The 13,822-nt window shown below is 50.8% G+C and overlaps 1 protein-coding gene across 1 annotated transcript in view; it reads right to left on the bottom strand.

Annotated features, from left to right (window-relative positions):
• Positions 1 to 13,822, bottom strand: part of TCOF1 (treacle ribosome biogenesis factor 1) — a 34,710-nt gene that overhangs the window by 16,447 nt on the left and 4,441 nt on the right. The window contains 6 exon segments of the mRNA XM_039483333.1: positions 3,841 to 4,119; positions 4,895 to 5,161; positions 5,799 to 5,893; positions 6,761 to 7,136; positions 7,944 to 8,047; positions 10,558 to 10,685. Of these exon segments, the coding sequence (XP_039339267.1) occupies positions 3,841 to 4,119; positions 4,895 to 5,161; positions 5,799 to 5,893; positions 6,761 to 7,136; positions 7,944 to 8,047; positions 10,558 to 10,685 (1,249 nt within the window).

A 13,822-nucleotide genomic window follows, 5' to 3' on the forward strand; every position in this document is an offset into this window, starting at 1 on the left:
ACGTCAGTATCGGAGTGTTTACCCATTACAGAAGGGGCTCTCCAAACAAGCCAGGCATCTCCAGGCTCTGCACAGAGACACAGAAACCTCCACAAGGACGAGAGAGGAAAACAAACTGGAGTCTCTGTTTTGTTTTGGTTAACATGAGTCACTATCTCCAAGAGAGGGGCCAGCTTCTAAATGGCAAATCGAGAGCATTATCGGAAACAGATGCAGAGATTTAAATGAATCACCTACTTGGGAGCACACCAGACTCCTCCCCACCAGACACCAGCACTTGCGGGATATTGGATCTAGCCTAAGCCCTGGTCTACACTAAGCTCGGGGGTCGAACTAGGGTACGCGAATTCAGCTACGTGAATAACGTAGCTGAATTCGAACTACCCTAGTTCGACTTACTTACCGTCCAGACGCCGCGGAAGCGAACTCCGCGGCTCCAAGGTCGACTCCGGCAACTCCTCCTGCCGCGGTGGAGTACCGGAGTTCGAACTAGCGCTTCCGGGGTTCGAACTATCGCGTCTAGATCAGACGCGATAGTTCGAACTACGAGCAGTCGAACTCGCCGTGTCGACCGTCCCGGTAAGTGTAAACGTACCCTTAGTCACTTGCCTCCAACTTCCTAGTGACAGGACGGACTCTCGCTCATGTTCAGAGAGCGAGCCCCCCATGCACAACAGGAGGAGGTACTAGGGAACAGCTCAAGGGCCTGGAAGACAATCAGATAGCAACATCCGGACACTATGTAAGAACATTTCCCTAAAAAGGCAGGAGGTATCATTTCTACAGGGCTGCCACATCTAGTGAATAAGCCCAGGCAGGGATTCACCCTATAGCTTGGCTGAACTATGCAGGCTGTACAACAGCCCCAGGTGAGCTATGCAGAACACAATCCAGGCCAGTGCGTTTTATGGACACAGGAGACTGGAAGAAGCCAGAAGTAAAGGGGTGGAGTGGGTGTGGAGCAGTCTGCCATACTAGAGATGCTGGTACCCGAAATTCATGAGATGGTGGAAGTGTAACTACAGATTGAGCTTCCTGTCCTCTCCTCCCTCGCTTCCTTTCTCTCTCTCTGCTGCCCTGCAAATAGCTCCCGGCCCAGTGGTGGGAGCATGCTGGAGTTGAATCACCCCCCTCCCCCATGCTCTTTAGCTTATTTGCATAATGCAGCGAGTCAGAAAGTGAGCATGCTCCCCAGAAGCTGCATCAGTCACACGCCAACTCTCGTCTCCCGGCGTACACAGGAAGCACCCCCAGCATACCAACAATGAGCTCAGTAACTGGGGATGTGTCATGATATAAAAGAATAAAGACTTCTGCTCCAAGGTATGAGCTCAGGACGCAGTCACGCTTCATCTCCCCTAAGGGTCTAGTGGGCCATCACCTCAGCACTGAATCCAGATAAAAGCTCACAGCCAAGTTTTCTGTCACGTCCATGAATACTGGATGCCTCCATTTCTGGGCACTGGCAGGAGACGTAGACTCGCTGCACATCTAAAGTGAGGCACAGGAACACCGGTGGGCCCATATGACATTTTTAAGCCTTATTGCACAGGAGGGTTTGGAACATTTGAAAGAACCTGAAGTTTCTTCAAGGTCAATCTTGTTTGCTTCCCCATCGCAGGCGGGGGGAACACAACACCTTTGCAAACAAATTTCTTTGACTAAATAATCCTAAATCTTCAGTGGTAAACATACTAATTAAGCAGATCGATGTAGGCATGATGTTCATTTTAATTGTGCTAATCCGCCCCCGCAGTGAAAGATGAAGCAGCTTGCAATTCTCTGTACCTGTCTAGATCTTGCTTAGAAGCGACCGGAAGCTGCAGGATACCACAAGTCAGTGGTTAAACATATGCCCAAGTACTTCATGTTCTCCATCTGCCCAGAGACGTTCCACTGGGAGAGCCGGATTGTGGACACAAATGGGCAGAATGGCTAAACGCCAACCTTCATTCCAAGTCCCTGGCTGCTGGCGTCATGAAAGCCAGCCCATTTTGGTTACAGCCTTTCTCGGCAGCAGCGATTGGTACGTGGGAATCCCAAATTTGCAAATCCTTTAATAGGCCGTCAGCAAGAGAGTGCTACTTCTGCCTCAGGCAGGATATTCTTTTCAACTGAAGACACTGCGGGGAAAATGCGTTCTTCACCTTTTACTATTGCTGGAAGGTCTTGCACAAATTCTTCATGCAGCATAAATTCTCCCCTTCCCCTGCAACACCCCTCGTTCTGAACCGGTATTAAGATTTGAATCGCAGTGTAGAAATGCTGAGAGAGACTGCCCCTTGCAGGGTGCCATCTTCAGAAAGATTAGCGAGCACTTGGGGCCACCACTGATAAGGATGCGCCCTACCAGTAATGACTCCCCAGGGCCGTGCTCGCAGCCAGATTAATCATGAACAACTGAGAAATGCAAATCCACGCCATGTGGATTCCTGCCTTGCAAAACACTCAGCCTGACCCCGATCCCACTGGAAGTAATGGGAGTTTTGCCATCAGCTTTAATGGGAACTGGTTCCGGCCTATGCAAGCATGAGCAGGTTCCCCGGGCACACAAGAAGCAAGCCCAGGCTGCTTTTGGCCCCATATGTATCCATGCTGGGACCTATGTCACGAGTTCCAGTCGAAAGGAAACAAGAGGGGAGGGCTCCTGTAGATGTGCCGGACTCACCCCTGCGGCGCCTCCTGCTGGTCCTCCTTGGGAATTAGCTCAATTTCCAGCCTGGAGCGCCCTCTGCAGGCCAGTGATCCGCCTGTCCTCTGGTCCCAAGTCCCTCCCTGGACCCCGGTGCCTCTTTTAACTGGGTCTCCCCCTCCCAGGGGAGCCCCCACCCCACTATCCCCACTTTGCCTCAGTATTGGCTACTGCCCAGTCTCCATCTAGCCCCCACACCCTGGGGCAGACTGCAGTATCAGCCACTCATCACAGGCAAAGGGGTTTGGACCTGCTGCCTTGGCCTACCCATGGGCTGCCCCTTGCAACCCCCAATACCTCTTGGCCTTATGCTAGGCCGCAGCCTGGGGCTTTCCAGGCAGGAGCTCCCCAGCTCCTCTGCCTTTCCCCAGCCCTGCTCCACTCTAGGTACCTTCTCTAGCTCCCTGCAGCCAGGCCCTTCTCCCTCTACAGGCAGAGGGAGACTGACTGGGCTCCTGGCTCACTGCTTCTTATAGGGGCCAGATGGGCCTGATTGGGACCTGGCCACAGCTGGGCCTGCTTTCTGCCAATCAGCCCAGGCTTTTTGCCCCAGCTACAGCCCTCTCCTGGGCTGTTTTAAGCCCTGAAGGGCAGGAGCGGGTAACCACCCCGCTACAGCTCCGTCCAGCTACTAGTCATATGACAGAGCAGCGTCAGCATTTGGATGCAGGCAAATGAACTGTTTCACTCTGGAGTTCTCCGTGTATAGTTTCTGCTGGTTTGGCTCCTCAGACTGCTGAAGAATGGGAGACGTTTTAAGCCAAGCGATACTACGCTACGGGCCCCCACGCCTTGGCTTGTATTTTACTATAGTGTTTTGCAATGACTTGTGTTTGATCTTATTGGCAGCAGCCAGTTCTCTGGCAAAGCCAAACAAGTTCTACAAAGGAGCCAGGGAATTCAGTAACTATGAACTAGTCCCTCGGAAACAGCTGGTCTTTAAATGATGTATTAAAGCAGGGCCCCACCAAATCAGAAAACAATTCATAGTAGTTCTACAAAGCAAAGATGGAGGGACACCTTGCAGAGGTCAGAGATTTCATACCTCAGAAAGATTTAGCATCCTAAGCACAGCAGTATGAACAGCCAGCCACTAACACGGCCATCACCAGCATCTCAGAACCCAACTCGAGGCAATAATTACAAACCTTCTGGCTTATCGGCACTGGGGGTGCCTCGTCCTCGCTGCTCGATGAGTCACTGCTCTCCGAACTCTCTTCTGGCTTTGCACTCCCAGCAGCCTTTGCAGCGGTTCTGGTCGTTTGAGGCCTCACGCTGGGCTGGCTGGGCACAGCTGGTTTTGAGGGCTGCTTCCGCGGAGCTGGCGTCGAGGCTTTTGCCAGAGCTGCCTTGGTGGATGGAGGAGTGGCTGGTGCACTTTTCACTAGCGTCGCCATGGCCTGGGGAGCTTTTGCAGATGGGTTGGTCTAGAGCCAAGAGACAAGAACAGATAAACACAACAGGAATCCATGGCTCGGGGTGGGAAGATGCGTCTTCCCAGGATAAAATATAAGGGATCAAGATGTTGATCTAGAAAGAGACTGCAAGATGTGCCAAGGCTGAAAATGCTAAGAGAGGATGGGTGACCAGTGTGGCGAGCCAGGAGCCCTTCATCAGTCCTCCTGGCCATTGGAAGACATTTCCTAGGGTGAGGGAGCAGTGACTGAAATTCCTTAATAGTCTGCTGTGTAACTGGTCACAGCTGCACAAACAAACAGCGGGGGGAGAAAAGGCTGCCCACTGCACGCGAACATGAACGGCTCCACTCCACATGCACCACGGCACAGGAACCAATGGTGAAAAGGACAAAACCTCCCCTACCCAGCCACAAAAGCAGCAGCAATCAGGTGACGCTAGAGTTTGCTGATGCTAGATATTGCAGATCCAACACTCAGCTGTGAATCCAGGGATCAGATTTAGAACTCGGAGGACTTTGAGTAGAATTTTCCTTTCTTGGATGGAGAACGCCGCCAGCGTTGGATTTTAGTTAAAAGCACTCATGCAACTTTTGTCTATTGAAATCAACACACATAATTTTCAACTGGTCACTTAAAGTTTACAGTGGAAACATTAACTGGGACCATTCCCTACCCTGTTGCAAGTGCAACCTTGCAGTGCACTGTGCTTTTTACGAGGTTCCCATTCGTAGCATCCCCAGGCCTCAGGACAGGTGGGAAAGACAATAGGCTCAAACTGACCTACCTGTGCCACTGACGTGGCTTCCTCATCATCACTGTCCGACGAGCTGCTGCTCTCAGAAGTGTCCTCTGCCTTTGCACTCCCAGCAGCCTTTGCAGGAGCTGTCACCTTTGCAGCTCTTGGTTTGCTCTGGGTTGGTGTATCTGCAGTTGGTTTCCATGGAGCTGGGCTGGACACTTTCCCTGGGGTCCTCTTGGTGGGCACTGGAGTGGCTGGCGCACTTTTCACTGGTGTTGCATTGACCTGTGCTGCTTTCGCAGCTGGTTTTGTCTGGAGGAGAGAGAAGAGACTGACTGAGGAGGGATATTGAACATCTGTGCAGGAGTGGAGGTGGGAGGAAGCCAAAGGGAAGTCAGGGGTCGAGGTTAGCTCAGAGCACAAGCCTTGATCAGGGGGTGGGATTAGCTACAAACAAGGCTCCCCCGCTCTGCAGCAAGCTGGACCATAAGTCCATGCAAGGCCTTGGGTCGGGCAGCAACTGGCGATTCTGCAGCAGGTTAGTTTATGCTAGAGATGGCGGTGTGGGAACTTTCATTTAATCAGCACAACAGGCTATTATTCATTTTGCACTCTCTGGGTTCTCAGTATCCCACACGTCTGCATCGAGTGCATCCTACAGATCAGAGAGGCTCAGGGTTTGGTCCTCCCCCTGCTCTAACCCTCTAGTGAGGGAGCGGGACCCAGACTTTGGGGCCGACAGAGGCTGGGAGGTGCTGTCGGGTGGGGTGGGTCGGGTCTGTTTCCTCAGTGCCTTGGCTTCAGAGAAAACTGTTCATAGTCCCTGCCCCACTATCAGTCTGGGGAAGGGCCTTAACAACGCTCAGCCCTGAGAGGGTAGAGGATGTGCATGGGTGGTGGTGGTGGGGAATGCTTAAAGCACTCAGTGGACCCTCTTGGAGGCAGATACCTGGCGCGCCGGGGTTTTTAATTCCTCTTCAGAGGAAGTCTCATCGCTCGAATCCTCACTGCTACTCTCTGCCTTTCCCACCGTTTGCTTTAGTGCTGAAACACCAGAGAGGAGACGTCACTCACACCGCGCTCTCTTGTCAAGTCCATGCAGACAGCTACGTTCATGCAACGTTTAGGTTATGGGAACCAGCCAGAAGGCACAGGGGAGAGGCGACAGTCATGTCGCGTGGGGGCAGGGCCCAGTGACACCGCTAAAATCTTAGAGGCGCCTACTGAGCAAGTCAACAAAATTTTCAAGTCACATATTTAAGATTAACCCCCCAACCCCCTTAGGAGTCCCTCCCTCAAGGAGGACCAGTCATCCCAAGTCCCCGCTCCTGGAGCGAGTGCAGTGTGGACACTTACACACACCCCCTCATTGCAGGATCAGGTCTCGAGCTTGGAGCATTTCTTTTCTGGGCAATTTCCCCTCAAAACGTCAACAACAATTCACTTCTGGCTTGAGCCCAAACATGGAAAGTTTGAGTGACTTCTTCAGAGCGCTCAGAATAAAGCAGCGTTCTGGTAACATCTAGTGGCCCTGACCCGTCAGCGCTCCATCGTACTGGACACTGCACGAGACCCTTAACTGTAGCATTTGCTACCCCAGACGCTAGAGCCCATCCATTTCTCTGTATCGCAGAGCCAAGCAATGTGTCCCTTAACGCAACCTGAGCCGCTGTGACTAGCAGTGCTTGTGTTGCTCCCTCTTCTGCCAGGTTTCTTTAGTCTCTACAGGGAGCAGTTTTGCTTTGGTGGTTATCTGCCAGGAGAGCTGGAGCCACGAGGCCTGCGGCAATACTAGGAAAGTAATTCAGACCTGATACACTGTAAAGCCAGAACGGAGATGCACGTCTCACGACCAGCACAACAGCTGTGCAGTGCCTTAGGAAGTGCATCCCAAGCCCATGGGCTTCTCACCTGACTTGGGAGGTGGGAGCTTTGCTGCTGGCATCTTCTCCCCTTCCTCACTCTCTGATGAATCGCTGCTTTCAGAGCTCTCTGCTGCCTTTGCAGTAACTGCTGCTGCTGCTTTGCTTTGTCCTACTTTGGCCTGAATTGCTGCAGCAGGTCCTGGCTTACCAGCACTGGCTTTCTTCTGGCCTGCTTTGCCCAGAGCTGAAGAAGTAGCCGCCGATGTACCAGGTGTGACCTTATTTGAGATGCCTTTGCTCTTTCCTGCTCTGGTCTGAGCTACAGCACCAGCCCCAGGCTTACCTGAAGTGGCATTGGCTTTGTTTTGGGCAGCGTGCTGCAGAGAGTTAGCAGCTTTGCTACCCGCTGCAGCAGTTCTCACCTGGAGGAAACAACAAAAGAAGTCAGTTCTAAGACATCCTTTTGTCCTCTTCATGGAATTGTGATGCTCTGAACTAGATTTGAGGAACCGCCACCCAGAAAACGCTGAAATGCATCGAGTCGTTAACGCTCTCTGACACGGAGGCTAAGTCTTTGCATTTAAACAGAGGCACTCGGAGACACGTTCATCTTCATCCATGGAGCACCACCAGGGAGCTCAAGGGACTTGCACCAGCAATGTAGCTGGCCTTCAGAGTGCACTTCTCCAGGACACCAGCAACTCAAGCAGAGTTTTGCTGGGGTCACTGCCTCAATCAGGCAGAAGAGGTTTGAAGGAGGCTTTTGTTTTTCCCCCTGAAGTGAGCACCTAATTAACTGGTGCATGGAGTAAAGAGGGAGTTCAGTGCTCCTTTAACCTCCCTCTCCCTCATTAGTGCCACGTCTGAACAACACCCGAGTCGCTTAACTCCTCAAAGTGAATGAAAAGCACTTTCCATGCGAACAGGTTCAACCTCCATAGTCAATTTCCCTCTTATGAAGCCATACGCACAACTCCCTCAGACAGCAGAAGAGGGTTGTCAGTATGACCATACTGGCAAACCTTCCTAGAGCTGAAGCATACGTCAGTATAGCTTATACAGGCTCCCCAGATGAAATAAACTGGAGCACCAAAAGCTCTTTTTTGCTGTTCTAACTAGGGTTTGTGACGAACACCCTCCCCCGCGCATTTCTAGAACTTTCTAATGCAGCCCTGGCCACAGGCCACTAGCAGCCTTGGGGGATGGCACGGAGAAAAGTGTCACCTTACCTCCTTTATTTCCTTTCCAGCCGCTGCCTCCTCTTCTGAAGAGGAGTCTTCATCCCCGCTGCTCTCTGCCTGCACCGTGGAGTTAGTCACAACAGGGGTGCCAGCTGCCACACACAAAGGGAAAGCCACAATATGCAGAGACTCAAAACACAAGACTAACTTCCCACCAACTGGAGATGAAGGTAGCACTAGCTACAGACCCCTGGTGATGCAGAAGCTGGTTCTGCACATTACCATGGCGTCGGAGGAAAGGTTCAGAAAAGGGCAACAATAATGATTAGGGGTATGGAACGGCTTCCATATGAGGAGAGATTAATAAGACTGGGGCTTTTCAGCTTGGAAAAAAGAGATGGCTAAGGGGAGATATAATTGAGGTCTATAAAATCATGACTGGTGTGGAGAAAGTAGATAAGGAAGTGTTGTTTAATACTTCTCATAACACAAGAACTAGGGATCACCAAATGAAATTAGTAGGCAGCAGGTTTAAAACAAACAAAAGGAAGTATTTCTTCACACAACGCACAGTCAACCTGTGGAACTCCTTGCCAGAGAATGTTGTGAAGGCCAAGACCATAACGGGGTTCAAAAAAGAACTAGATAAATTCATGTAGGATCGGTCCATCAATGGCTATTAGCCAGGATAGGCAGGCATGGTGTCCCCAGCCTCTCAGACTCATAGACTTTAAGGTCAGAAGGGACCACTATGATCCTCCAGTCTGATCTCCTGCACAACGCAGGCCACAGAATCTCACCCACCCACCCCTGCAACAAACCCCTGACCTATGTCTGAGTATTGAAGTCTCAATTTGTGGTTGAAAGACTTCAAGGTGCAGAGAATCCTCCAGCAAGTGACCCGTGCCCCACGCTGTAGGGGAAGGCAAAAACCCCCCAGGACCTCTGACCATCTGCCCTGGAGGAAAATTCCTTCCTGACCCCAAATATGGCAATCAGCTAAATCCTGAGCATGTGGGCAAGACTCACCAGCCAGACACCCAGGAAAGAATTCTCTGTAGTAACTCAGACCCCACCCTCTCTAGTGTCCCATCACAGGCCATTGGGCATATTTATCGCTAATAGTCAAAGATCAATTAATTGCCAAAATTAGGCTATCCTCTGTTTGCCAGGAGCTTGGAATGAGCAACAGGGGATGGATCACTTGATGATTCCCTGTTCTTTTCATTCCCTCTAGGGCACCTGCCATTGGCCACTGCCAGAAGACAGGATACTGGGCTAGATGGACCCTTGGTCTGACCCAGTAGGGCCGTTCTTATGGTCTCTTCCCCTACCTCTCACCCCTCCTTTCTATGAGTTGAGAGAAATCCCCAGATGTGTGTGGCGGCCATAGAGCAGAGATGGAATCACATTATGGACACGGCAGGAATGGCTGTGTATTAATCTACGGATATCGAGACGTAATGATGGTATTATCAGAGAGGCCTTGTGTGGACTCGGAAAAACCTGCTCTCCCCTCACCCACATCAAGTTAGCTTAACTTGACTGAAACACCACTGAACATCAATGCAGACACAATTTAACCCACTCAGCAGGCTGAGCTCGAAGGGCTCTCCCGTAAGATTTACCTCAGGGAGTTTAGCACATGCTAGAGTTCGATGGATTTTCCTTGGCTAGTTTTAGAAGGCAGTAATTAGGGTGAGCTTGGTAACTCCATCTAACATCCCACCTTTAAACACTAGGCTAGAGGAACAGCCTGCTGGAGAAGCAGTGGAAGAGCTCGCCTGCTCCACCAGAGAGAAGCAAACCCCGTGAGTATGGAGGAGAGAGACCCTGAATCCCAAAGGAAGGCTAAGACCCCCTAGCTGAAATCACATGGGCAAGCTTTAAACACACACCACATTCCCCCCCTGGGCTGACGTATGGCAAGTCCTCCTAAGAGTCTGCTGCTTGTGCATGCAGCCAATCCTGAGTTCTCTGTCAGTCTGCCCCGACTCCTTGCCGGTGAAAGGGGCTTGAATGGGAAACCACTGCTTCTCCCAGCAGCTGCATTCAACTGCACAGGTAGGGAAACTGAGGCACAGAGGCAAAAATGACTTGCTCGGGGTCACCCAGCAGCATGGGCAGCGGGTATAATATGCCAGGGGAGGCTCTGCCTTGTTGCAGCGGTTGACAGCAAAGTTTTTGCTTTATTATGCCCCATGCAGGTTCCTGCGCAGGTTGGGTCTGGGGAGGGGAGGCACTGCGTGGCTTTGGCTATCCCAGGGCTCCTCCAGGTGGGCCTTGGGGCTTCGGCTGGCCCAGGGCTCCTGTGGCTGGAGGGGAGGGGGCTCTCTGGGCAGGGGGCTTGTGGTTCCAGCTCCCGGGAGTGAGGGGGCAGGGGGTCTCAGGGCTCCAGCCATGGGTGGAACAGGGGGTTACCCTCCCTAGAGGGGGGCTCCACCCACGCCCAGCAGGCCGGTGGAAGAACTGGGAATAGAACCTAGGTCTCCTGAGTCCCCATCTGTGGCTCTAACCACTAGGCCACACAGTAACGAGCTCCACTATAACAGCGGTGAGCCACATATTATTAAGCTATCAGAGCATCAGCCGCACCCATTGCCTGGAACCCTCTCTGTGGTCCGCTCCATGTAGGCTGTTCTTGGCAGTGAAAGGCTCTTACCCGTCACAGCTTTTGTCTCCTCTTCCGAACTTTCAGAGCTGCTCTTGGGATCAGGCACCCTGATCTTCTTTGCTGGACTGCCTCCCCCAGAGTTGCTTGCCTTTCGTTTCTTGGTGTTTGAGGGAGTTCTGTGGGTGGCGTTAGAAAGGGAAACAGCATTAAATAGCAGAATCACTTATCAATTCATCTAGCCTCATTCCTCCAGGGTCAGAATAGGAACTGCCACTGCTCTGCAGTAACCTCAGGTGGCTGACTCTGGAATGACTTATGGTGATCTGAAGAGAATTCCCCATAATCCTTCTTAACCAAACCCTGGATGTGACACTTCACAGGAATGTGAAGAGGAGAGATGGCTAGCAATGAATTCCATCAATATAGGGCAGGGCCGGTAGCCAGAGTCAGGAAACTTAGCCTTAAGTATTTGGAAAAATGCTGTTCTTGCTGACAGTCAAATGATTAATAATAAACTCTTATCTAGCGCTTTTCCTCAGCGGATCTCAAGGTGCTTTACGGAGGAAATCAGTATCATTACCCCTATTTTGCCAATGGGGAAACCGAGGCACAGAGCAGGCAAGCTGCTTGCCCAAGGTCACCCAGCAGGCCAATGGCAGAGCCAGGAATAAAACCCTGAACTCCTGAGCCCCAGACCAGTGCTCTAGTCAACGTCTGGTCAGCCTCACGTTACAACTGCAGCAATGGCTAGACTTGTTTTACATGGCTTGGTCCTATTGGACAAGCTCCAACTGGATATATGGAGGCTAATGGATTGTGATGCAAAACTGACCCACGATCTAGAGGCTACACACCCATTCAGACTTGGATGGTCGCACCTAAGGGACACAAAATTACAATCTGAACTGGATTTATGGGTGAAAATCATGGACTCACAGGACTGGATGACCTCTTGAGGTCCCTTCTAGTCCAGTCCCCTGTGTTCATGGCAGGACTAAGCATTATCCAGCAGTTCTCAAGCCTTGGCCCAGCTGTATGTTTAAAAAAAAAAAAACCGATTCAGTTTGTCACTCTGGTCCGGCAGGGAACAGGGCTGGTTGAGGGGGAGACGGCCCCACGGAGCCTGGCTGGAGTGCTCCTGCCAGCAGGGGAGGCGAAGCAGGTCCCTGTGGCAAGGGAAGAGCTCAGCAGTCCAATGCAGGGGGCCTGGATGGGTAAGTGGGTCCTGAGGGATTGCCTGGTGGACACAGTCATCTCCCAGCAGGGCAGTGAGTGCAGAAGAGTGTGTGGGGGGGGGGAGGGGGGGAAGGGATCTGGGCAGTGAGGGGGTAGAGAGTGCTGGGCAGTGAGAGGTTTGTGGGGGGTGCTGGGCAGCACAGGTGCAGGAACTAGGGGGGTGCTGCAGCACCCCCAGGTTTTATGTGGGTCCCCACTCCTGGCCCGACACGGGTCCTGGCTGCTGGTTCTGTGCCCAGGGTGCTGCTCCTGGCCCCGCTCTGAGTCTCTGGGTGGTGGTGGTGGGCACTGGACAGGGGAGCGCTGGGCATAGGGAGTCAGTGTGACACAGGCCTGCCCCTGAGGGGAAGGGGCACACTGGCAGTGCAGGCCAGTGTGTGTCTGGTGCAGTGGTTCTCAACTTGCAGACCACAATAGTAAATAGGTTGAGAACCACTGATCTAGAACATCCTGGACAGGTGTTTGTCCAGCCTGCTCTTAAAAGTCTCCAGTGGTGGAGATTCCACCATCTCCCTAGGCAATATATTCCTGGGCTTAACCACCCTGACAGTTAGGAAGTTTTCCCTCATGTCCAGCCTAAACCACCCTTGCTGCAATTTAAGCCCATTGCTTCTTGTCCTATCCTCAGAGGTTAAGAAGAACATTTTTTCTCCCTCTTCCTTGTAACAAACTTTTATGTACTTTAAAACTGTTATGTCCCCTCTCAGCCTTCTCTTCTCCAGACTAACCAAACCCAATTTTTTCAATCTTCCCTCATAGGTCATGTTTTCTAGACCTTTAATCATTTTTGCTGCTCGTCTAGAGACTTTCTCCAATCTGTCCACATCTTTCCTGAAATGTGGTGCCCAGAACTGGACACAATACTCCAGCTGAGGCTTAATCAGCACAGAGTAGAGTGGAAGAATTACTTCTCGTGTCTTGCAAAAAAAAGCAGACATCATTCCGGGATGTATTAGCAGGAGTATTGTAGGCAACAGTGTTACACTATTGACTCATATTTAGCTTGTAATCCACAGTGACCCCCAGATCCCTTTCCGCAGTGCTCCTTCCTACGCAGTCATTTCCCATTTTGTATGTGTGCAACTGATTGTTCCCTCCTAAGTGGAGTAGTTGGCATCTGTCCTTATTGAATTTCATCCCATTTACTTCAGACCATTTCGAATTTTAATCCTATCTTCCAAAGCACTTGCAACCCCTCCCAGCTTGGTATCTTCTGCAAAGTGTACTCTGTATGCCATTATCTAAATCATTGATGAAGATATTGAATAGAACTGGACCCAGAACTGATCCCTGCGGGACCCCACTCAATATGCCCTTCCAGCTTGACTGTGAACCACTGATAACTACTCTCTGGAAATGGTTTTCCAACCAGTTTTGCTCCCACCTTATAGTAGCTTCATCTAGGTTGCATTTCCCTAGTTTTTTTTTAAAAAATGAGAAGGTAACATGAGACAAAAATCAAAAGCTTTACTAAAGTCAAGTTATACCACATCTACTGCTTCCCCCATCCACTACATTTGCTACCCTGTCAAAGAAAGCTATCAAGTTGGTTTGACACGATTTGTTCTTGATAAATCCATGCTGTTACTTATCTTATAGGTGTTTGTAAATTGATTGCTTAATTATTTGCTCCATTAGCTTTCCGGGTACAGAAGTTAAGCTGACTGGTTAGTAAATCCCCAGGTTGTTCTTATTCCTCTTTTTGTGGGCACTATATTTGCCAATTTTCCAGTCCTCTGGAATCACTCCCATCTTCCATGACTTTTCAAAGATAATCGCTAATGGCTCAGGTATCTCCTCAGTCAGCTCCTTGAGTATTCTAGGATGCATTTCATCAGGTCCTGTGACTTGAAGACATCTACCTTGTCTAAGTAACGTTTAACTTGTTCTTTCCCTATTTTAGCCTCTGATCCTACCTCATTTTCACTGGCAATCATTACGTTAGACGACCAATCACCACCAACCTTCTTGGTGAAAACCAAAACAAAGAAGTCATTAAGCATCTCTGCCATTTCCACATTTTCTGTTATTGTTTCCCCTCTCTCATTGATTAATCGGCCTAGCCGGGTCTTCCTCT

This window comes from Mauremys reevesii, linkage group 8, assembly GCF_016161935.1.
Source record: "Mauremys reevesii isolate NIE-2019 linkage group 8, ASM1616193v1, whole genome shotgun sequence".
In the NCBI taxonomy this organism is placed as follows: Eukaryota; Metazoa; Chordata; order Testudines; family Geoemydidae; genus Mauremys; species Mauremys reevesii.